We start from the raw sequence: 24,852 nt of genomic DNA, 5'->3' as shown, positions 1-24,852 counted from the left end.
AGGAGATGAGACAACTGATTTGGGCTGATTCAGGTGGACATTGTGAATGCAGTGTCTCTAAACTCTTTTCAGAGGAAAAGTGCATGCATTCCAACTGGTCTATTCTAGGAAGAGATGGGGTTGTAGTACTTCCTGGGTAGTATTTTGCTAGTGCTTAAAACCAGCAGACTGTTGAGGTCTTTTCTACCCTTTTGTCAAACCAAATCCTGCTGTGACTTCACCAAAAGTGCTGGTGTAAGTGGGGCAGCCCTGGTCATGTGCTGATCTTTGTCAAGACCTCAACACAGAAGCAAATTAAAGAACGGCAAGATGCACATGGGCCTGTCCTCTGCCTTTGATGTCAACAGGGCTTTGCACTGGCACTTCAGGGGGAGGTTATACTTACTGCCAAGTCTCCATGCCTTTGTCAAATCCCTGATGACTCTTGGTGCTGCTGTTCACATGTGGCCAGCTACAGGAAGGCCTCCTACAGCTTGTCCACACTTGGTAGGTAAACGCCCATGGGAGCCATGGCCTTGAGCTCTGTGCAGCATTGCATGGACATGCAGATGCTGTGTCTGTGTAGGGCTGCAGCAATGGGCAGGGTCATTGGCTCTGGCACATTGCAGCTGGAATGTGATGGTTTAGGGGCTGTGCAAGGATGGCTTGCTGTGCTTGAACAACTTCTCTTGCATGGGATCAGCATGTGACCAGCCAGCAGTCCCTGTAGCTGCACCATGACCATGCCTTGAGCAGGAGCACTGTTTGCCTTTGCCTTGCCCTGCAAGACTCATCCTGACCTGGAGAGGCAGTCAGGGTTGTGTTCAGGTGCAGATTATACCTCACTCCAGTGTGATTAGGGCTTCAGACAAGAAGAATTTAGGTAGCTCTCTTGTCCTTCCTTGAGTTTGCTCTTGCTGGGGCTGCATGGAGTGCCTGATATGCATTTCAAGCTGCCCAAATGGGTCTCTGTCCTGATGCTCTGGTGGCTTATGCAGTCTTCTATTCCTTCTTTCAGAGCTGCGTTGCTGTGACAGTTTTGAGAAATATCAGGGCTCATCTCTGGAGAAATCCTCTTTTGGAGCGAGTTTCCAAAGTGATTGACTGTCTGGGGTTCTGTTTGCTTGCTTAGGAGCTCCCATCCCAAAATCACTGAGAAAGATGGCTGAAGCCTCTAATGGCACTCTCTTAGCCAAGCATTGGCTTAACACTCCAGTTTTATCCCTGTTGTGTGCAAACATTGCCTTGTTCCCAGAAATCTCTGTTGGCTTGTTATCTGAATTGAATGATGTAATTATGCCTCCCAGCCCACTATTGCAATGGGAAAATGGGTTCCTCTTGTTGGAATTTTCAAGGAGCTTGCTCCTTGGAGAAGCACACAGCCTGTGTGGGAATGGGGTGTTGGGGGTGTGTGTTTTGTTTAGTGTTTTTCCCCTTGGCTACACGAGCAGCTAAAACCTGTAACCTACAGGAGTTGGAAGCTTCATGCAGAAAATTAGCTTAGGTTGGTGGAAGAGTTGAGATCACATTTTTCTAGGCTAATTAAAGGATTAAAGGTGCAGAGATTTAGAGCGAACTGTCGGTGTGCTTCAGGAGAGAGCCTTTGATGGTTGAATCCAACTTGAGATTAAACAAATTGTATTTAAATAAGAAATACATGGCAACAGTTACAGTCTATCTGGGCCTCTCTATTCCTTGGTGTCCTTCAGGGTCAGGTAGATGGTGTGCTGTGGCTAGGGCTTTGCCTCCCTCACCAATTTCCTTCTTCCCACGTGCTTCCCTCTGGAGTGTTTGAATCTGTTGCCTCCACACTTTGTAAAATTGTCATTTTTTTCCTTCTAACCCAGTGCTTAGTGCAAAGGAGCCTTGCACTCCCCCTTAGACAATAATGAACAGCTGTCCATCGCAGCAGTAATATGGTCACATGCTTGTAGCATGATCGCATGCTTGTTGTGTGTTTTTTAGTATCTCTGATGCTCTTTACGGTTTTTCTGCATTCTGGTGCTTTGCTGTCTGCAGCTGGAGAGCTAAATGTTTACTCCCCTGTGAAATTTTTTTCTGTTGTTCAGTTGAGAAGCTGGTGGATGGAAAGAGTTGATTGTTCGATGGTGTCTTCCTCTACATAGTGGCTGGTAAAATTCTAGAGAGGCAGTGAACTTGTGCAGGTTCCAAGTCCTTCACTTCTTTCATTCCAGTTGATTGTATTCAGCAGGCTGCACTTGAAAATGGCTTGCTAGTGTTAGTCCAGCCCTTCTCCTGCCTTTTCTTTTGGACAGCATTACTTTCAGAGAGCTGCTAAGGGGATGCTTTCAAGTGTTGCCCTTGATAGCACTTGCAGTGGTGAAGGCTTATGAGATTGAGGGTAGCTATCCCAGAACAAAGCTTGCTTTCTGCCAGGGCAGGAATTCACCTGCACAGCATGGTGCAGGGCAGCAGCCTGTTCTGCCCATGGAGACTTTGCACCTTTCTCTGATGCACCACATATGAGCTGTAAGGAAAATGGGAGTGCCAGACAGTGTGAGTGAATAACTTCTGATGTTGCAACTCTGTCTTGTTTTGTTCCATTTTGTTTTACTCCTTTTGAGTGAGGAGGGGACTTGCCTTTTGTTACCTGCCACCTATATAAGATCATGATGGGGTTTTGTTTCCTTTTTTTGGTTGTTGTTATGGCAATAGAGAAAATCACAAAATTGAAACTGGTAAAAAATCTGCTGGGATTCCACAATCAGTCAAAAACATGGCATTACTTACTAATTGGGTGTGGTTAGTTGGGAAATCTGACTTTAAAATTATGTTTCCCAGGGAACTATTCCTGTTCTCATTGTTATGAGTTCTCATTGTTAACAAAGACTGCTTTTTGGTTGGGAAAGCAGTCTTGCTTTGAATGGACTAGGTCTTCTCACAAAGCATCTGTTGCTTGGGGTCTTCAGAGCTTGCAGTTTGCAAATGAAGCAGTGCAAGTAGTGAGGTCTGCAGGGACAAAGTGCTGTTTGGTGTTTTCCTTGGAAAGCTATCTTCAGGTTGTGGTTGCAAGGATTTGCATCTGAAGTCCACATTAATTCCTTTTATATTTCCAGTTAGATCATGACGATGGCATTATTATCTGTGCTACCAAGTGAAATAAATCAATTGCTAGGTATTGAGAGACTTGATGTTATCTATTTCCAATAATTTATAGATCTGTTGCTGTGTCATGGAGTATTTGAGTAGTCATTCCTTTGGAGTTTACCTAGCAGGCTTTTGAAGATCTGCCTGTGAAGTGCATCCAGCTCCATGTAAGCTTGTTTTTTACATTTATGCTTTCTTGCTGAAATTTCAAAGCAGCCTAAAAATCAGAGATCTGGACTATGCTGTGTCCAAGCCTTCAGTTTCTCCTGTGGCATGTTACTGCACAATTCCCTTTGGCTTGCATGTCCTCTGGGATGTGGTTTTACACTCTACTCTTAGGGGGCAGGAGATGCAAAACTGAAGATTAGTTATTTCTCTGAGGGATAGGAAGGACTGCTGCTAACATTTTCTGAACTCATTGCAAGCCTTCCTCCCTTTCTAAAGGCTGCTCTATGGGACAGCTTTCTTCCCTTTGCTGCAGTTGTACAGCTCCAGGGAGTATGAGACAAAATCAAGGAGTACACCAAACCTGGCATGGGCTTGTTCACCTTCCTAGCAGAGAAGATGCCACAGCATTGACCTCACTGGCTGGCTGGGGGTGAGGTGCTGTGTTTTTGAGCAGGGAATGTCCCGATGGCTGCTGCAGCAGCTCTGCTGTGTTCCTCAGCATGGAACTTGATGAATTGTTTCCCACGGTACATAGGAAAATCAAGGTCTCAGTTTTCAGTAAGGCACTTGAGTGAGTGCATAACCTCTAGCACGTGAATATTCCCAGTGAAATCTCTTGGGTTCTGTTGGAGTCAGCAAGGCTGCTCCCAACCTTAAAGGTAGGCATCTGCTTAAACACCTTGCTGAATCATGTCTTGACTTTGAAAGTAGGCTCAGGAGAAACCACATGAGTTGACTCAAGGTCTGTGCTTAGCTAGGTCATTGAGGATGGAAGGAGAAGGCTGAGGAGGAAGATCTGGGTAAAATAGAGATCCCAGAATTCTGCAAATGCTGGTAATAGCTGACTTTCTTGCTACTCATCCCCAAAGCTTAACTGTATGAATAAAAGATTTAAAGGTTTGACTTAGTCACCATTCATCCTAAATATTCTGGAGCTGCTGTCATGCTTTATTGACCTAAGATCTGAGTTACTGCATCTTTATGACTTGCTCAGTTAGGTTTAATTTTTGTCTTTCCTAATCCTTATGTTTTCACTGTGACTCAGATCTAGAGTGTGGCCTTGTTGGGTCAGTAATTCCAGAAAACAGAGTGATGTTTGCAGAAATGGTTTGGTTCAGTCTGGACTCTCTATTGCCTAGAAGAAGGAGAGGGCCCTTTTCTGCTGGTCTTCATACATGGGAAGAACATTTGTTCCTGCTTGGTGTCTCTGTGTGAGTTTGTTTCCTTGCTCACCATCCTGGACAGAAAAGCTTTGCTGACTTTTCACTTTAATTATCAATTAAATGCTCAACAAGCAGGAGAACAATATTTGCATAGATGTAATTCTGGAAGTTGAGCGTAATGTGATCAGGAAATGGGACAGGCCCTGGCTGTTATCATGGAAGAGACTTGCTGGTACTTGCACTTAGCTTAAAATGTAATAAGATCTGACTCAGGATAGTTTCCTGGACGTTAACAGAGAAGACTCAATGCCATTTTGGCAAGGGTCTGGCACTATCCTTTCTGCACAGGAACAAAAGAGATTTCTGGTGAATTCATATATTTGTTCTGAAAGGGCTTCTAACACTGCACTGACAATTTAGAGGGAAATGGTGTCCCTTGGAGCAGAAAAGCAGGGGTGTGTGTGTGTGTTTTCAGGACTTTCTTTTTCTGAGGTAGAAGCCAAGGAACAAGGCGCTTGCGTGCTGTGCCAGTGAAATCTCCCTGGGAAGACATGATGCTACTTGCAAGGTATGCACAAGACAAGACCAGAGGCGCCGCAGTGCTTGATTACTGTCAAGGACTCAGTTGGAACTTGCCTTTGCTCTTTGGCCTGCAGCATTTATGTAGAAATTGGGGACGCTGCTGCTTGCTTCCAAAGCTTTGCCTTGATGGGTCCTGCCCACATCTAGGCAGGGAGGAAGGAGCGGGGGGGCTCAGAGCCTATGAAGTAAACAGGAAAATTACTCACCTTAATGATGCATTTCACTGGCATTGCCACTCTGAGAGCCTGTCAGATTTAATATTTTCTGTCTTCCCTTCCATCACCTCCCATCGGTGTGATTAATAGTCTATTAGAAGGATGAAGTAGAGAGTTATCCACACCTTCCCTCAGGTGGAATAAACAGGAGGGGAAGCCAATGAGTAGGAGAAAGGGGATCACCTTTGTCCGTCTGAGCCATTTGGTCTTTGTTGAGAGTGCACATCCAGAAGAGTGCTCATTTACTGACTTGGTTGGTAGTCCTTTGATTTATTCCAGTTCACAGGTGAGCCCCTTGGCCTCCCAGTTAGCTACCAGCCCTGCTCCATGGGGTACACTGGCCAGTTCCCCATCCAGAAACAGTCAGGGAGCAGTCCTGCACTTGGTCACAGCACAACAGCCATAGCTCTATAGGAAGGCAAGGGAACAAACCCAAATTATTTGTATGTGAAGTTTTTCAGGGATTATTTACCCTTTTTGTAAAGTACAGTGAGTCTGAAAGCCAAGTCAAGAAAGAACAAATAAGATAGAAAATTTATCTGGAGAAAGGTGTTTAGTATGAGAGGTCACAAGACACTAAACCTGTTTTTAGCTTGGAATTGCTTGAACTTTCTTTCCTGTATCAGAATGAATGTGCAAAGACTGGTTTGCATCTCCTGTGACTCTGTCCATGCCCCAGCTAGGAAGCTGGGCCAGTATTTGACGTAAATACTTTTACCCTCACAACGTGCTGACCCTGTGGTATTTTACAAGTAGGCCAGTCCTTTGGCATGAGCCAGAATTTGGGTGGAAATCTGTCACCATCTAGTAAAGTGTCCTGCTTCCCAGGGTGTTGAATGGCTGGTGCAGTCTGTGGCAGAGTGCCTGATAGTTCTGAGCCTGACTCTGACACTAATGTGCAGGCTTAAGGATGTTGCTGATTGAAAAGACTATATTGCCAGACCAACTTTGTTGTTGTTGTTTTTTAATGTATTCTCGTGTCCAGCTTGGCTTCCCCCTGGTGTAACAGATACTGTACGAGTGACTCATTCACTTTCCTCTGAGTTATTAATGAAATCCCCTTATTTGCAGATGGAGGAACTAAAAGGAGTTTTGTACTAACATCTTACGTTGGGCATTTGCTTGTACCCTGCTTCTTCCCCTGATCTTTAGCTGGTGTGGAGCCACCTGGATCTGTGGCTGTGTCACAAATTGCAGAGGACCCAAAGCCTCTATCTACTCTCTATGGGGCTGCAAGATCTGATCTGCTTGTCTGGGACTTCTACTGCTGACTCATGTTTTTGAAACCAGGTTAGAATTGGTGGGAGCAGACTAATTTTTGAGAGCTTTGGGATTTTTGCTTTGCTGTTTACTTTGTCTTAATTGAGCAACCTTTATGTATTGCTGTGCTTCTTCTCTCATGGTTGAGTTCATCACCCTTTGACTTTCAGCAGGGGACAAAAGTGACAGGGAGATGCACTAAAAACTGGTGTCTGGTTACTCCTGACGATGTTTCCTCTAGCTGATTAGAGTTTTTGGAGTTTGGCTGGTAGGATGGAGCATGCTGCAACATGTGAACTTGAAACAAATGAGATCTGGGAGGATAATAGGAAACACACAGCAGCTTTCCTCTTTCGCTGAGCCTAGAACATGTGACTGTAAGAAAGTTGAATCCCCCACACCAAGCTAGGAGGAGGTTTGAAAGGGCCAACCTGGACTTTAAATAAATTAGTCCATGAGCAGAACAGGTTCTGGTGCTCAGTATCAGAGGCCAAGGCATGTGAGTCAGGAGCAGTATGTGATGGGGAGGTTTTGCTGTTGGGAGCCTGAATACATTCTTTTCAGTGAATTTCTGCAGTCCTTTGTAACAGAAATAAGATTTTCATTAAAATACGTGTTGGATCAAATCTTAAATTCAACTTTGAGCTTACAAATTCTCTCACACAGAGGCATGCTGGCTTGAGCAGGCGGTGGTTAACTGTGCTACCAAAAGTTAAGCGTATGCTGAAGATTTTTTTTTTTACTAAAGCAAGTCCTGGAGGTTTTTGCCTGCAGCGTTGGAGTATTCATTCTGGTGTAATGAGTAGAATTGCCTGGAAGGACTATTGCTGGTTATGTCACTGCTGAGTGTTCATCTGCTCTGACACTTGAGGTCATAGAATCAGCTTAGTTTCATGTAGGCAAACATGTGATATGTGTACTGTCCACTCACTTGCATTACCTGCAAGCAGGTGAGCATATTTTATAGAGATGCAAATATTTGTAACTCCAGTGTAGTGCTTTGTTAGCAGTGGGTTACCCCCTTGCTAGGAGGATGTGAAGTAGCCACGTGTCTTTGAGAGTAGCAGGCCTATAGAAGGAGGGGAGAAATGCAATGGAGTTATCCACAAAGCTGCTTTGGTGATCACTGTAATGATTAAAAATATTACTGTTCAATTTTGTTGGCTTACTAATTAATGCTTAATAATTGAATGAATGTTTTCCAGATCCAATATTAAGTAATTCTTTAGACTAACATTGATCACCCCTCACTACTCTGCTGGAATTTAACACATCATAGCCTGTAGGTGAGTTTGGGTAGAATGAGAGTGAACCTCCTATAGAGTATGTTTCTTAATGTTGTATATTCTGTGGTAGGCAAATAGGTTGCTAACTGGTTGTGCATTCGTAATGGAGAAGTTGCTGGCAGATGTAGATATTGAGGATGATGTTCAGCATCAGATCAGCTTGCCTTTCCGGAGATTTGCTCTCATTTCATACTTCTACCTCAAAAAATCTCTGCTGCAAAGGATCTATTGGAAATGTAAATTACTAGACATTGTTAGCATCTGAAACTTGTTTGCTACTGCTGAAGTTTTGATTTAGAAACTGACAGAGAGACTGGATACAATACACAAGCAGTGTGTGAGCTGGGTGCACCAAGCTAAGGCCATTTTACTGCAGGAGTCTTATGATTTTGGTTTTTAAATAAATTAATTTCAAAAATATTTAAATAATAGACTAGCAAAGGAGGGGAACTCGCAAAACCAGAGAGCAAAACCTTCCTTTACATCTATCACTTTGTATCAAAAAAATGGGTAAAGCTTGCCTCCAAAGTTTTGCATTTGAGATTTTTTCCTCTTGATACAGAATACTTTTGATTTGTTGTTTGTTTTTAGAATGGTTTTCAAGCTGAACCTCCAGAGGTTTTCATTTGTTGATGAAGTGAGTCTGTAGATATGAAACTGAAATGTAAAAGCGGCCATTTGTAAAGTTTTCACAGTTACAACAGTTTCATAGTGCAAAACCAGTATGGGAAATTATCAGTGTTACTGCTGTTACTATCGTGGCTTTTCTGACAGTGTTAGGTAGAGGTGATACAGTGTTAGGTAGAGGTGGTACATCCTAATGGTTTGGAATTAAAACCCCCGGGGAGCCTCAAGTGAGATGCTGAATATTGTCAAATGTAGGAATTATCTTTATTATCGTAAAGATGCGCGAATCTAGCAGATGCTCTCAATTCGGTATTTTTGGGAATTTCAGGGAGTGTTCTGTACCGTGTCCAGCTGTGCATATCCCCTTTACATGCAGCCCTGCGAGTTGGGGTGTGTTGGCAGGCGGTGGGGCCGGGCAGCGCTGCTCACAGGGAGCTCCTGAGGGCCGGGCAGCGCGGAGCTCTCAGTGTGCCACGGCCGGAGGCGGCTGTGCCTCTGCAGAAGGGCAGAGCTGCTGTTCCCCCTCGCTGCCCTGCGGCGGGACAGCGCAGGAGGAGCCCGTGGGGCCGCTCAGCGCAGGAGCAGCTCGGAGGCTGTGCAGGAGGAGCTCGGGGCCGGAGGAGCCCGGGGGCTGTGCAGGAGGAGCCGGGGGGGGCCGCTCGGGGCCGGGGGAGCCCGGGGGCCGCTCGGGGGCTGTGCAGGAGGAGCCCGGGGGCCGCTCAGCGCGGTGCCCGCGGCCGGGGAGCGGCTCCTGAATCCCTGTCCTCAGGCTACGTTTCTGCGCTCTCCTCCCTGCCACCCCTCCCCTTGCCCGTTTACCTAAGCAGGTCAGCACACACACACACGCGCGCCCGTGTATTTATTTTTTCGCTAAGGTTTGCAGGCGCAGCAGCTGCCGGCTGGGAGCGCCGCCCGCCCCGGGCACCCCGCGCTGCCCGTGCCCGCTGCCCTGCGCTGTGCGCGGCGCTCCGGGCCCCGCACACCCGGGCTCGCTCGCTCCCCCCCGGGCGCGGGGGGATGCGGGGCCCACCTGCCTGATGTCAACATCCCGGCGGGCGAGGCCAGCAGGAATGTGCCGCTCCCCGCCCGGCGCAGGTAATTAATCCCCGCGACTGACAGGTGGCAACAGGCGGCCCTTGGCTGCGGCTCCCGGGGAAAAGCGCTCGGAGGAAGGATTTTAATAACTCATCAGCGCTGTTCGTGAGCGCCTGGAGAGGCGGTGGGGACGGGGAGGGGGCAGGAGAGCACCAGGGGAAAATGAAGTTTAAGTCTTTGCGAAGGCAAACGCCCTTGGGTGATTCACTGCCCTTCCCTCAAGAGGAAAAAGTGTGACATGGTTTTTCCTTTGCTCCGGGGTGGAGAAATTTGGTAAATGCCTGCAAAGCACTGATGGGGCAGCATCAGCATCCTCTGCTGCTCCCGTGCTCCAGGGCATCACAGATGGGGGATGCTCGCAGGCGTGCCTGGCTCCCTGGTGCCCGGGGCTGTGAGGCTGGGGTTGTTGCCACACGTGGTGGATCTGTGCCACTGGACCCGTTGGCCGTGCCCATCCATGGTGTGAATGCCAGCTGAGCCCACAAGCAGCAAGCTATCCACTTTTCTCTGGTGCCTGGTGGGACAGAGGACTTCACACTGAAGCTGCAACAAGTCAGCTCACAAGCCATGTGGTTAAGGTTATGCTGAGCTGAAGGTTGAATCTGAAAGGAGGCGTCCATGTGTGCATCACTCCTCTTTCACTGAGTGTCCTCTGGGTACAAGTTGGTTCCTAAGAGTGTGTGTGCATGTGCACACGTGTGTTTGACGTGCCCCCACACGCTTCCAGCAGTTTTTTGTAAATGAAAAGTTAAATCATGGTCAAGCATAGCAAAAATGTTTAAAGTGGTTGTGTAGATTTCACTTTTGTTCTTAGTTGGTAGCTACCTTTCTTCCCACTGCCTTTTGTTCTCCTAAATAATTAAAACATGTTCAAATTATTTTCTGTTTCTTTGTGACTCTCCTTGTTTTCACCTGTGAATACTTTGGTGCAGGTAGCTATTCTGTTCCCACTCTTCTAACCTGTTCTTTTTTCCCCCCATCTTAGGGAGTTAATTTGTCAGGGGAGAAAGCATAGCTGATTGACAGCTTTGAAAACATCAAGTAAAATGAATCTTGTTAACTGAGTTGAACTAAAACATGACTGCTTGAAAGAAGCTTGCAAAAGATTTGAAAGACCTGTTGATGTGAGCAGGAGGGGCTCAGGGAGCTGTAATGCCTTAAGCCAACCCCTGGGATCACCTTCAGGCTGACATCCGTCAGCATTTGTAGAGCTGACTGAACCCCACTCCTTTTAAAGATTTAGGAGCCATAATCCCTCTGCTGGATCAGATAGTAAAACAGATATTAGAGGTAGATTTCGAAAGTAGTGTTTGGGGGATTTCACAGCATCAGAGTTTTGCAGAGGAATTGAGTACTCAGTAAAAAGCCATTGTGGCTTGTATTACATTGAGCACTTCCTTTCAGGAGACTACAGTCCCTTCTAGCAAAAATTCTCCATTTGAGAGTCAAGAAGTGTTTTGTTTTTGCCTTTCAACTCTTTGTTGACACACCTTCAGTAGAAGGGGCTTACTAAAAAATCAGACAGGTGTTGCCTGATGGTAGCTGCCGTGTGTATTGTGATACTGAATTACTAGCCAGGGTGCCAAGAGTGGGTAATACAGTATGTCTGCACAGGCAGGTGGGGAGAGCAGAGCTGCAGGCACTGGAACGTTTGCATCTTTCATTTTAAAATGCATTATTAAGCAAAATGCTAAATTTCTGACAGGCAGCAGTCAAACTCCAAGGAAAAGTCCAATGCCAAAGCTCTTTCCTCTCCCTCTTGAGTAGATAACACATTTTCAGGCTCAGCTCTTTTGTTTTAAATGGCTTTCACGTCTGTTCTCTGGTGGAAGTGGTGTTGCACTCCTCAGGCTCCTCACAGCTTTGTTCCTACTGCTAGATAATGGTTGTTGCCATCTTGTTACCTGATAGGCTTTTTTGTTTGGTCAGACTCATTTTTTTATATTGGTACTCCTAATTAATTTCGTTTTCCTGCTCAAGTGTGTTGATTAATAGTCATGTTTTGGATTTCTGGGAATTGCTCATGATCTTAGCCCTCATACAGCGAGTGTAAGTTCACAGCAAAGTGGTGAGCAGGGGGACTGTCACCTCCTGCAGGGTGGAGTGGAGTGGGACCACTGAGGAGCAGCACCTGTGCCAAGAGGATGATCCTTTCTTTCAGGCACTATCTGAGTGCACAGACAGTTTCTGCCTCGGGTTTTCTTTCTGAAGTGCTTTTGCTTTGAAATCTATATACAATATCCTGTCTTCCTCTGTGGATATAGTGATTATCACTGATCCAGGACGAAGTCACTATGACCTAGTTGTTGGCATCTATTTATGCCAGTAAATGGCTGTGCATCAGGTTACTCCTGGTTGCAGCAAAGTTGGCGGGGTGGGGAAACTCAAGCCCGTCTCTGTCTGACAGCAGGTACCCCGTGGACAGATTTACACCGGTGTTAAATGACTGTCCCTTCAGCGATTACACGCTCTCAGGCGGCTGTGCCTGGGGTAGATGTGAAATCATGGCTCTGTGCCATGTCCCCAAGCCCTGTGCAGTGCCTGTGAGGCTTGAACTCTTCTTGCAGTCAGGTGACAAAAAGGCAGCTCAGCCCCCTGTTGCCTCTTTTGACTCTGCTGGGCACTGTCGCTAAATCTTCCCCCATCCTGACCGTGCTCTGAGGCAGAGGTGGGCTCCTGGGCATCCTCCCATCCTGACATTCCAAGCTCAAGTTGTTGGCCAGAACCTGCAGCTCTTGAGTCTGCCCTGTGTTTCTTTGTTGGATAGGCTTGTTCATCATAACCCATTAGCTCTTGGCTGTTTGCCTGGTGTGAATTTGGGGTGTATGTCCAATGCCTTCCTCGCTGGTTGTAGCCAAAGGGTCCAACAGTTGGGGTGCCAAAGGGTGGATGAAGAGCAGATCCCTTTCTCGGCTCACAGAGGGGCTGTGCTGTTTGATCACAAGCCTCAGTATTTGTGCTGGTTTTAGGTACATCTCAGTCCTTCTGAAATCAGTGATTTATGGTTTTCCCCTTTCTTGTAACCCCAGCTTTCTGTCTTTGAAGATACTATATGTAAGATTACAGTCAGCACCAGGAGTCCTGATCAGTGACTGAGGGTGTGTATCTCTTTCCATTTGTTCAATTCTCTGGATGCCTGCAGACACTGGACACGTTGCCTCCTGGCATATGCCATGCCCTCTGTGCACCCCTGCTCTTCAGTATTTGTCCTTGCATTTCAGCCTATCACCTTTGGGTGCCCAATTCTTTATGCTTCAGTGATGTTAAGGCATCCAAGTGATTAGTTGGCTTTTTGAGATTTTTGAGGCTTTCTGTCCTTGAAACCTTCACAGTGCTATGAGCAAACTGATGTGTTGAAGGAAACAGTGCTTTACAGGTTTTCTTCCTTTTTAAATATAAGCCATTCTTTTTCTACCTCTTGAGATGAAAGGACAACATGGTGAGCTCACTCTCACCTTCAGTAAGGAATTGCTTTTTAATTAAAAAACAATAAGGAATTTCAGGTTTAAAAGACGTATGATACAAATCACCATCTAGATGTGTTTCGCAACTTTTTTTTTTGTAATTGTTTGGCATGTTCCCCGTTTCCGCAGGCTGGGTAAATCCTTTGTAGGCTTAATCTCTAGCCTGCAGGCACATAAAATACATTGCACAATTTGGCCTTTGCATTTTAAAGAAATCTTTTTTTGTATCTTAAATACCTGTAGCATCTTTTCTGCCACATGGCAGGATGGTGTTGAGTGAGGAGGGAAGGGACTGGTGTGGCTTATGTTTAATCCCTCTCTCCTACCCTGTGTCTCTTGCAAGTTTGATTTTTCCTATGTTAGCAGTGTGTATACTCTGAAATGCAAATAATCCCTGACTATCACTAGCTAATCCTTTTCCTGCTGCATCATCTGCCACCCACCCTTGCACATGCTGGCTCTCCCTGTCCTGGTGGGGTCCATGGCCACAGGGTGCTCCTGACCAGTATGAACCTGTAACTGCTGTGTTTGAACAGCTGGGAACGGGGATCTATTGGCCCAGGGCTCCTAGAGATCTTTTCCTGTGAGGAAACAACCACCTTGGGGCTTTCACTTTTCTTTGTCTGCAAGAACTGAGGACACGGAGATGGGGAAATGCCAGCAATTCCTGTGGGTTAGGTTGTTACAGGGAGAGCTCTGCACTCAAAAATGTCTGAATACCAGGAGAAAACTGAATGCCTCTGGAGCATGGTTCTGAAAAACCTGCTATGTTTTGGAGCAGCCTTACACAGGAGGGGAGACTGGACAGTCTCCTTCATGGGAGATATCCAGGAAAATGGGTTTAGGTTGTGCAATACTGAACCACTTGGGACTTTCCTTGCCACCCTCCCTGCTAAGCAGATGCTTTTACTTTGGTGAGGGGTTTTGAAAAGGAACCACCAACTTCATTCTTGCTGTTTTGCCGAGCTAAGGTTTCCAGATGTGAACACACTCCGTGAAAATGCTGCATTAGTTTACTGTTGTAGTGAAGAACATCTTAAGAGAAATCTAGTGTGCTTCAAATTAGCACAGTGAATAAGAGCATCTTGTTCTGTTCCAAGTGCTCATTGCATGGTCACAGCCTCCCTTTTGGAGCCAGCTGCTGGGTTATACTCTAGGTTTTGGTCACTGTGGGCTAGTCTTTGGGCTGTTCAACTCTTGTGGCCTTTGAAAAACAAAATACTGGATTTTATTTACCTCATTTTTGGATGTAATGATTTCAGTTCAGAAGTGAAGGGACTACTACAGAGATGTAGGAGATGATTTTAAAAGATGGCTGAAGTGTCAGATTTGGTATAACTCTCAAATTGATCAGGGTGTTGTTTTTGAGTACTGTTCAGTTCCAAGGTTGATGTTTTTGTTTAATCCCTCTGCAAGAGTAGGAGGGCTTCTTAGAAAACAGGATGAAACACTTTTATGTCTGTGGTTTTGAGTGCTTCCAGGATTACAGGATGCTGTGAAAAGAATAGCATCTGTTTTGTTAGTGGGTGTTGGGTGTCCTCTGCAAGAGGGAGTGTGTGCCCAAGAGAAATAAAGGCTTTATTTGTTTGAGTAAATGAAGTGCTCTTTATCTGAAGATTTCTGCCTTTGGGGAAGTTAGGATGTAGATTTATGCTCTGCTATTTTACAGCAGGTAAAGGTCTAGGGGTTTTGTCACTTCTCTGGGAGCATGGTTGTTGTACAAACAAATGCAGTGCCTGTGCACTAGTGGCTGGTGCTTTCAGTTACATGTACAAAGCCAGCTCCATGTTCCTGGTGTGCCTTCATCCCCAGCTGAACTTCTCTCTCTCTCTTGCTCTGTTCCCCATTCAGTATTCCACCGAACTGAAAAAGCTGTACTGCCAGATCGCCAAGACGTGTCCCATCCAGATCAAAGTGATGACCCCACCGCCTCAGGGAGCTGTCATCAGGGCTATGCCAGTCTACAAGAAAGCTGAGCACGTCACTGAAGTGGTCAAACGCTGCCCAAACCACGAGCTGAGCCGGGAGTTCAACGAGGGTAAGGAGGGCAGTGCTGTGCTGGCAGTCCCTCTGCAGAGCTGCTTGGCTGATGAGCAGCCACCAAGGGATGTGACAGCAGCTTCAGAGCAAACCTTATGGAAACAGACCTCTCTGTGACACCTTGTGCAGCTTTTTATTTCCTGTGCTTGGCAGGAAGGATCATGCAATCAGTGCTTTAGCTGTCCCTGTGCACGCTCGTCCTTGGGAGGAAAGCACTAAATAAACCTCATGCCTGCCCAGGTCGGATGGATGTCTGTCCCCATGGCAGGCACTGCCCCTCTGGCAGCACTTCTCTGCTCTGCTTTTGCTCCTGCAATGAGAAGCAGCTGTTCTTGTGCTCAGGAATGAGCTTCCATGTGGCTGGGACAGGGATCTAGTAACAGGATGCAATATCATCTCCATCCTTAATCCACGCCTCAGAGATGGAGGGGCTGTTTATCTCTGGCAGGGAAATGCTAAGTGCCAGCATCAACTGTAGGCAACGTTCTTCTACATGTAACACTCCCAGTTCAGTATAAATGTTTTAATCTTTTACTTGCTTCTCCTCACGTTGATGAAGGAGCAGCTGGTTTTAAAATGTCCTTTGGTTTTCTGCAAGCTCATGGGCTGGGTTCCATTTTGCCTTGGTCATTTAAGTTCACGTAAGTTCAGATGAGCATCTGTTTTATTCTACATACATTATTTATCTCCTACTGTAAAAAAACCCAGTTGGTGTCAGTTAGCAGCATGTCTTAGGAGTCTGGATCCCATTGCTGGTTACAGTGCAGCCAGCTAGACAAGCCCCAGAAATAAGCAAGGACTTGGGAGTTTAAAATCAGAGTGGAGTGAAACAGTTCTTCAAAATAGTTTTTTATATAAAAAAGTGCTTTTCTGACAGGACTGGATTTATTGAGGTTTGACACCATTCAATAATGAAGCTTAAGAAAGGAGAAAAAACCCTATAAATTCTTATTCTGAAATAATTATTTCTGTAGAAATAGGCTGTATTTTGAGTAGGAAATGAACAGTTAATACCCAAAACAAATTCTTGAGATGAACCCATAGCAGGCTTCTCTCCTCAGAATTTAGTTGTGTGTTGTAGAAACACTAAAGATAATTTGTAGGAAGGAAGCTTTTAATTATTGGATAGTGGCCTAGGCACCAAGAAGATCATGTTCCCTTCTGCTGCTGCTGTAAGCAAGCATGATTTTTCAAGCTGGCCATTAATTAAATGCATATTTCTTTTGCTTCTTGGTTCTTTTTTTTTTTTTAAGGATCAAGACTGATGGAAGGGAGCAGAAGAGGACTAGCAATTGATAGGAAAAAGAGTAGGAATTGAGACTTGAAGTAATTTACTTTGTATATGCATTAGAGGGAGGAAAACAAAGGCTTTCAGCCGGTGTGAAAATCCAGCAGGAGTTACCTGCTGGAAGAACTGCTGTGAGCTGCCATTCAGTTCACATTTTGGCTCACTTCTTCTGGGATCTTGGGAAGCCCTTGTTCAAGTTTAGCCACAGGTGTCCAGAGTGAGCTTGGGGGAAGCCTGTGTTACCTTTGGTCTGGCAGTAGGGATGTTGGGAAGGGGTGCCTCAAGGGCTGAGAGGCACCTGTGTGTGCTCTGATGGGCCTCTGGTGGGGACATGTGCATCTCCCATAATGGCAGATCTTGCCACCCTGTGCATGACCTTACTGAACAGTCTCTTGTTTTTTTTCCTCTTTGCCTTTGCAGGGCAGATTGCACCTCCCAGCCACCTGATCAGAGTGGAAGGGAACAGCCATGCCCAGTATGTAGAAGACCCCATCACTGGGAGGCAGAGTGTGCTGGTCCCCTACGAGCCACCCCAGGTGTGTTGTGAGCTCAAGCTGCTGGCATCCTGGCATGCAAGGGGTTGGGGGTTGTAACTCTGGTCAGAGGAGTTGTGATCTTGGGCTTTTCTTGTCCTCATCACAATGAATCTTCCTTTTTGTCAGAAATAAGCTGTGAAACACCCTCCTTATCCCTTTAAAGGAAACTTTGTGTTGGGAGCCTATTTCATGCTGGTCCACTTGCAGCCCAGCTTGGGAAATGCAAGAGGAGGACTTGGAAATAGCAGAGCTTTCCATCCACCATATCTTCCTCTCCACCTTTGTCTCACCCAGGTCGGTACTGAGTTCACCACAGTCTTGTACAACTTCATGTGCAACAGCAGCTGCGTTGGAGGGATGAACCGCCGCCCAATCCTTATCATTGTGACCCTGGAAACCAGAGAGTGAGTTGTGCATCATGAGTGTAACCCTTCTGGCTCCTCTTCCAGTTAGGACAGCATTCCATATCCTTAGAACCGTTTAATTCAAGGGGCTATAGGATATTTTTTAGATCTTTGCAGCTGGGAGTTGCCCAGCACCTTGGTAGATGGCAGGTGCAGAGTGTGGTGTGAAGCTGAGGAAGGCTGCTGGCCCATGTCTGAGATGCCAGCTGATGTTTGTCCTCACCTCTGTTCGCAGTGGGCAGGTCCTGGGGCGCCGCTGTTTCGAAGCCCGTATCTGTGCCTGCCCGGGCAGAGACCGCAAGGCGGACGAGGACAGCATCCGCAAGCAGCAAGTGTCCGACAGCACAAAGAATGGTGATGGTACGAAGCGCCGTAAGTAGCTGCACAGCTGGGCAGATGGCAGAGGGGGCTGTCTCGGGGTGCTTGTGCCACGGGGACAGAGTGGTGCTGTGCATGGGCTTGCAGGCAGGAGGGCATCTGTTCTCCCAGGGTGAATCAGCCTAGAGACTGAGCTGGTGCTCACAAAGCAGTGTTTGACAGTCTGGGTATGTGGGCTCCCTTGCAGCGTTGCCGGTGTTAGATTAGTCCTGCCATGGTGAGTGGAGGGGGTGTTTATTTGCCATCTTCCAGTTGTATGTCTGGAACTCTAACCTTTTGAACCTTTACTGCTTGTTTGGGGTCATGCTGTTATTCTTTGCTTCATCTAGCCAGTGTTCTGTGCTGTGGCAGGTGTCTCCCAGCCACAGGGATCTAGACTGAGACTGCACACAAACCCTGCTGTGCATTGCAGACCCCCTGGCAAGCAGCCTCTCTGTGCTCTGAAGGGAGCCAGGTCCTCACTGGACATGCAGGGTGTGGAAATTCACCTTTGGTTTCCCCTGTACTCAGTGGAGGCAGCAGGCTGAACAGCAGGCTCAGGTTGTGACTGGAGGCAGACTGGAGAGGAGCTTTGTTTTCTCAGTGAGTTCTGCTCCCTGCCAATGGTCTCACCTTCATGGATCACTGGTTCACCAACAGCTTGTGAGCCTTGTAATACCCCAAAACTTTCTGTAATTTTCCTGTAAAGAGCCAGTACTTGTTTAAAGTGTGGCTTGCCAGGGTTTTGTCATATATCCAGCACTCCTTGGCTGATGTGTTTCTCCAGGTGACATGGCCAGCCAGTATCTGCAATCATGTCTGCCTTAAGGAGCCAGGAGCTGCAAGGACAGTTCTGGAGTGGCTCAGGCAGAGATCCCTTCAGAGCACTGCAGATCTGAGCTGGTCACGCACTTCATCTCTCTTTTGTATCTCTTTTGCCTTTTGCTTCTTTGTATGCTACTCTCCTCCCTCTCCCCCCCTTTCTTTTTTGTTAATGGGGTGCCTTTGGGGTTTTTCTCCCAGCTTTTCGACAAGGAACTCATGGCATACAGATGACATCTATCAAAAAAAGACGTTCCCCAGATGATGAGCTCTTGTACTTGCCAGTGAGTTCTCTCTCTTTTTGTTTACCCTATGTTTAGTAACTTTAATGGTAATTTGAGGTTCACCTAGACTTCAGAAAGAACTGAGGATGGGGTTGGGGTGTGAAAGAATAATTTTTATTTTCTTTAATTCCATGACTACTAATTTTAAATACATATTCCAAATAAAAAATATTAACAATCCCACTAGGTGCTAAGAATGGCTTATGCAAGGCATATGAGAATATTGCAGGGGATCTCTCTGTCCTGGTGGAAACACTGTCTTTGAGATCTAACTAGGTTTCCTCCTCTGTCATTTCTGGGTCTGTGGCACATGACCTTTCTCTAGAAAACTGATAGGTGGCTGCTTCTGTGGCTCTTATGTGCAATTGTAATGCAGTGATAGAAGTGAAATATGCTGTATTAAGTGCTCTGAAAGGGCAAGAAATGTCTCTAATTGGCCATTTAGCTCCTTCCCATGAGCCATGTTTAGTTGCTTAAATCACAAGTCATGGTGTGCTTGGAGAAGAAGGGAGAGCCAAACCCAGCTCCCAAATTTGTGATATCTTTTCTGAGGGCATGTAAGATTCAGCACCAGATCTGCTTACATCTGAGGCAAGTAAAGACATTTTCTGTCTAAATAGGTTGGATCAGAATGTTGCTTTTGGCGGGCATAGATTCACACTGAGCCATATGACAGCCCCAAGATGTTCATCAGCCTGCAGTGTGAGATTATCACTCTTCAGCATTATTTGCTGCGCCTCTAGAACAAAGCTAGCATTTTTATTGTGTGAGCATACAGTATAAACAGATTATTTGCATCCTGCTCTGGTTGTTTACTTGACATTTTGAAGACTTTCTAAGGTGACTATCAATAAGGTCTATAAATTCAGTCCTTTAAAGCTTTTCTTTCCCCCCAATCTCTGTCCTTTTCCTGTGACCCAGGTGAGGGGACGGGAGACCTACGAAATGTTGCTGAAGATCAAAGAATCTCTGGAGCTGATGCAGTTCCTTCCCCAGCACACGATTGAGACCTACAGGCAGCAGCAGCAACAGCAGCACCAGCACTTGCTCCAGAAGCAGTGAGTACCAGTGTGCTTGCAGTGTCAGTGCAGGGGGGAGAGAGGAGAGAGACACAGAAGGTTTCTGCACAGATGTTCACAGGGACGCGGTGCTCAGCTGAGGGCTGAGCAGTGGGACAAAGCAGTCCTGCTTCCCCCAGTGCATGTCCTGACTGCTGGCAAGGTCCCTCTCTAGTCTTTCATCTCACGTATTTCAACTTCTGGCCCTAGAGGGTGAATGAGGATGGGCTCAGTGCCTCGTTTGACTTCCAGCCAGAGCCCAAGGCAGAGCCATTGACAGGCTGTGGTCAGAACCCTGCTGTGTGTGCCCATCCCGGCTGGGGGATGGGTGCGCTCCTGTCCCATTGCTCATGGGAATGGCAGCAAACATGAAGCATCTCCAGTGCCTTCTCCAGGGTATCCATCTGACCACCTTGCTAAGAGTGTCAAGAGCTGGGACTGTGAGCATGAGCTCAGCTGATCTGTGCATTGGAGGGCTGGTGTTTCAGTGGTACAGCAATACTTCAAGTTGTTCAGTTGAACTATTAAACTGCCTAAAACAGGCAGCTGAAAGTTAAGAGCAAAGCTGAAACACAAAAAATTTGCTTTGCAGCTAGTGGACACTTCAAAAAAAAAAGATTCTATACACACTTTTGCAGTATTGTCACAAACTCACTTTGCCAGATGACTCTTCACATTGCTCACGAGAAATTTTCCATCCTTTCCGAGGTCAGCTGGCAGGGATTGCTCTGGGTGCTCTAAGTGTGAGGAGGATGGGGAAAAGAAAGGCCAGATAGGTGTCTGGGTTCCCAAAGCTTTGCAGTCAGAGGCTTGGGCAGAGAATGACTTCCCAGGCTGCAGTGAGCAGTGTCATCCATGGGCATTGCTTCACCTGCTGTCTCGGGTGACAGCAAATGGCCCTGGGCTGTAGGTGGCTGCCAGCGGCAGTGCTGGGATCTCATGTCAGGAGGCTGTGGGTATAACTCATTCCTCTGCAGAGGTTAGTGTGGGGCCAAGGCACCACATAAGTCCCACTTGAGCCTGTAGGGATTTATTTCACTGCCTTGGCCTTGTCTCAGGACTTCTGCAATACCACAGCTTTCTGCCAGATCTCTGCATGTGCTCACATTTCGGCCTGTGTGTTTTTAGTGTCAGCTGGAGTCTTGTGGAGGTGTGAGAAAAGCCTTCTGCCAAAATGTCTGGAGCATCCAGGGGCTCTGGACTCTTTTTTTGGGGTACTTAAAAATCTCATTATTGTTATTTACTTTTGTCAGTCATCTGAACTGTTTGTGTATACTATAGCTTGTGTTTACTAGCTCCTAGGCATTGTGGCATTTGTGTGCTCTACTGCTTGTCTTCAAAGCTTCACCTGAACCACAACCATTTCAGCTGAGAAATGGTTTTGTAAGCAGAAATGGACAGCAGCAGATGACAGCTTTCCTTTGGTGCTGACAGTTGGCTTTGCCATGATTACTTTTTTCATTCTTTCTATATCAGTAGAATAGGTTCCTGGCAAATGAGGTTGGTATTTGTGTTACCTTTAAGAGCAGCATGTAGAACTTCAGCCATTTAATTTAATGAAACTTCTTTTGGCATGTCTCCTGGCACTTGTCCAGTTATATACTCATTTTTCTCAGTTGCTGAGTGTGCTCATGCAGGGGAGAAAGATTAAGAGCCTTAAAGGGTGCCAGGAGCATGGAGAAAAATAACTTCTAGTATTTGTCCAGAGCTGCTGCAGTTGTCTCTGTCCACAGCCTGCCATCAAGCAGTGTTCTCTGTGCTGAAATGCATATTCAGGCAGTTTCTTAGGTGCACTTTGGGTTTTGGTGCTTTTTCTTTAGTAATCCATGGTATGGCTTAATATCTGAAGGAATGTGTTCAGGGCAAAGGGATGTTTAGGCTGAAAAGACTCTAAGATGCAATTGCACCTCAAAAAAGGAGCCTCAGGTGTCAATGTGAGGGTGGGGAGAGCAGCTGCTTTGTAGGGAATGGTTGGGATAAGAGCAGCCTTGGATGCAAGCAGGTTGCTGGGAGATGTCTTGCCACTGCTTCCTTGTCAGAGTGGCCAAACTCAGGAGCACAGGGGCTCCTTTTTGAGTCTGTTCTGGCCTTTCACTTTGTATGCAGGGATGTACTTTGAAATTTTGGTCCTGGTTCATGTTTGGTCACTTTCCCATGTGAAAAGTGGGAGCTGGGAAAGTGTGTATGCTGTGACCAAGGTGGAATGTGCTGGAAGCTGTGGGTCCTAGCAGGGATCTGTGGGAATGGAATGTTTTTAAGTCGCCTTTGGTTCTTCCTTCTCAAAATGAAGCAGCACCCACATGTGTTCCAGAGTAACACCTTGATGGAGGAACTACTGGATTTTTCAGTTTACTTTTTGGGGCAGTCTTTAACATAGAGAAGCTGTCTAGGTGTGTGGAAAGAGTTTTCCCTGTCACTCCTATAACATGAAAAGCTTCATCTTTTTTGAAGAGTAGGAAAAGTAAGGTTGAGATGATCATGGTGAAAGATTGTTCTCCAAAATGACAGATTAAAAACTACTGTATAATGGTTCTTGTGCACATACAGACCAGCATTGCATTTGACAGACCAGCAGACGCAGCTGTCTGACTGTTCTGGAATAGGAAGGACAAATCTGGTGACAATCAGAATTCTTGTGTCCCACTAGATGACCAAAACACTGCAAAGCTCCACATTGTGCCAGACCACAGTATTTCTCTGTCTCATCTCCTCTCTCTGCTTGCTCCTTTGTGCATGGTTTTCTCCTATTTACTATTATGCCAAATACCTTCATGATCATAGATGGGAAGTTGTTGGGTTTTTTTCTTTCAATTTCTATTCTTCCTTTTTCACTGTCAAATCCTTGGGTCCCTAGTTGAACTGCAGCACACACATTTATTTAGAGGAGTTCATAGTCTGCTACCATTTGTGTAAAACACAGATTTGCCAGATGATTATTCCTGCCAGAGAGATCAGAGGTGGCTCATGCTTTGGGGAGGGAACGTTTCCTCATTACCCTGAAATATGTTTGCCATCAATATTCCCACACAGCTACCTGCACAGTCTTTGAGGGTTTCATTAGGAAACACTTTTTCATGTAGTGGGTTTCACTCTGCTGAGCACTGTTTTCAAAACTATGTGTATTTCAGTTTCCTACAGCAGAGAATCACAAAATATTTCAAATTGGAAGAGACCCATAAAGTTCATAAGGAACACCCAGCCCCATTCCTGTGATTGGAGGGTTTTCACAGTGTCTTCCAATGGCTACCAAGAAGGGGGCTCTTACATCCAAGTGGGATCTTGTACCCAGCAAAGATTTCTTTCCTATCAGCAGGGCTGCAGCTAGGAGCCTGCTGGCTGCCTTTCAGACTAGTGAGCAGCACAACTCACTATCCAAATGAGAAGGAATTAACCTCATTAGTGAGCTGTGACTGAGATATCCAGTGCCTGGAGTGCTCCAGCTGAGCTGCAAGGATGCCAGTGCTTGCTGTTGTGGGAAGGGGGCTGGTGGGGAAGGCATTCTTTGTACCTTCACCTCATTATTCTCACTTTTGGTGTGAAAGCTAACAGTGGATTTTGCATGATTTGGTTTGGTTTTGTAGTGCTGTGCTTGCATGTGAACTCCAGGCACCTGGATAGTGTTCTCCCTACAGAATGGCCAAGATGAAAGGAACCAGGTAGAAAGAGGTGGTTTATGGGCTCTGAGGATGCAGTGCCCTCTGCATCAGCTGGTGGCCCCAGGGACCCCTCAGCTTCTCAAAGGAGACGAGTTGAGCTGTAATCAGTATGGCCCATAGGCACTGTTCTCCCTCTCTAGCACCAGCTTCTGAGTTTGAAGTGATTGTAGTTAGAAATGGACTCAATGGAAGCTGCTACTCCTTTTCCTCTTTGAGTGCTTTTATTCCTCCTACATTTGTCACTGGAAACATTATCAGGGCCTTATTTGTACCCATGAGACTAGAACAGCACCAGGTTTCTCTATCAGCTGGTTGTTTTCCCTTCCTTGCCAAGCACTCGCTTGTGCCTGGGGCTTTCCAGCTTTCTGAATCTCCGTTACATACCCTCACTGTAGGTGCTAAGACATCTGCATTTTCCCTCTTTGAAAGCCCATGCTGTGATCATGAAGGTGGAAAGTAACTGTTTCTCTCTTGGTGGCTGGCAAAGGGTCCTGTACATTCATCTTTTTCTTTTCTCTGGTTCCTTCTTTACAGTCTCCTTTCGGCCTGCTTCAGGAGTGAACTCATGGACTCAAGGAGAGACCCTCCCAAACAGACCGATGCCATCCTAAAACATTCCAGCCCCCCAAACCCATCAGTATATCCCTAAACTGAGCTGGCAGGGTCACTCTGCCCAGCTGGCAGGACTAGGAGCAGTGGGGCAAATACACAGCCTGATAGCAGCAGAGTGAATAGTGAGAGCAAACTTCTGAAGGGACTCAAACTTTGCAAAAACAACAGACACTTGTACAGACCTCTTAGCTGTGACCTATAGCTTTGCGAGGTCGGGAACCACAATTTCGTCTGTCTTGGTGTAACTTTTCTCCCCTTGGTGTAACATTTTTGTAACGTGTTAATACTCTTTCTTCTTACTTCTGTATTTGTGAAACTCAGCGGGGTTTCTCTGAGCAGGTCTCAATTTTAAAATGCCTTTTGTCTTGTTTAAGTTAAAAAATGTGTCCATGGACTGGGGTGATGGAAGCAGAGGATATGTGTTTAAATGGTCTGTGGTAGTCAATTTGGCCTGTTTCAGTGCTGGTCATGCACTAGTATAAGTAGCTGATGTATTTTGTACTGCTGGACAGGGAGAGGTAATAATTATATGAACTGGCGCTAGTAAGGTAACTTTTTTTTTCCTGCAGAAAAAGCCCTTGACTTTGGCATCATGAGTTGTTTCCACTTATTTCCACTCTAAAGGGTCTGATGTAAAGTACATCAGAATTGTAAGGATGGCCACGTAACCTTGACTTTGCACCAGCTCTGCTGACTTTGATCCAGCTTTATTGAACTTGGGAGTTCCTCCCAACTCTGTGGGCTTGACCCAAGTGGTGGGCTGAGCTGCACAAGTTGAATGTGTGGTAGAGTTGTAATGATATCCATCTGTGCCCAGTGTCCCTGTCCTTTTGCAGCCCAGGGTGTCC

General features: G+C 46.2%; 1 protein-coding gene across 5 annotated transcripts in view; it reads left to right on the top strand.

Moving 5' to 3' along the window:
- The window catches only part of TP63 (tumor protein p63), a 67,341-nt gene that overhangs the window by 30,979 nt on the left and 11,510 nt on the right, over positions 1-24,852 (top strand). For 3 of the 5 annotated variants that reach the window (XM_063167030.1, XM_063167033.1, XM_063167032.1), the window contains exons 3-8: positions 14,799-14,985; positions 16,696-16,811; positions 17,106-17,215; positions 17,451-17,587; positions 18,596-18,678; positions 19,600-19,736. In XM_063167030.1, coding sequence (XP_063023100.1) covers positions 14,799-14,985; positions 16,696-16,811; positions 17,106-17,215; positions 17,451-17,587; positions 18,596-18,678; positions 19,600-19,736 — 770 coding nt within the window. The remainder of the gene's footprint in view (positions 1-14,798; positions 14,986-16,695; positions 16,812-17,105; positions 17,216-17,450; positions 17,588-18,595; positions 18,679-19,599; positions 19,737-24,852) is intronic. The other 2 variants (XM_063167031.1, XM_063167034.1) reach the window with 1 other exon arrangement.

The sequence above is a fragment of the Melospiza melodia genome, chromosome 12, assembly GCF_035770615.1.
Source record: "Melospiza melodia melodia isolate bMelMel2 chromosome 12, bMelMel2.pri, whole genome shotgun sequence".
Taxonomy (NCBI): domain Eukaryota; kingdom Metazoa; phylum Chordata; class Aves; order Passeriformes; family Passerellidae; genus Melospiza; species Melospiza melodia.
The sequence above is the reverse complement of the archived record's forward strand: the minus strand, read 5'-3'. Positions and strand labels throughout refer to the sequence as shown.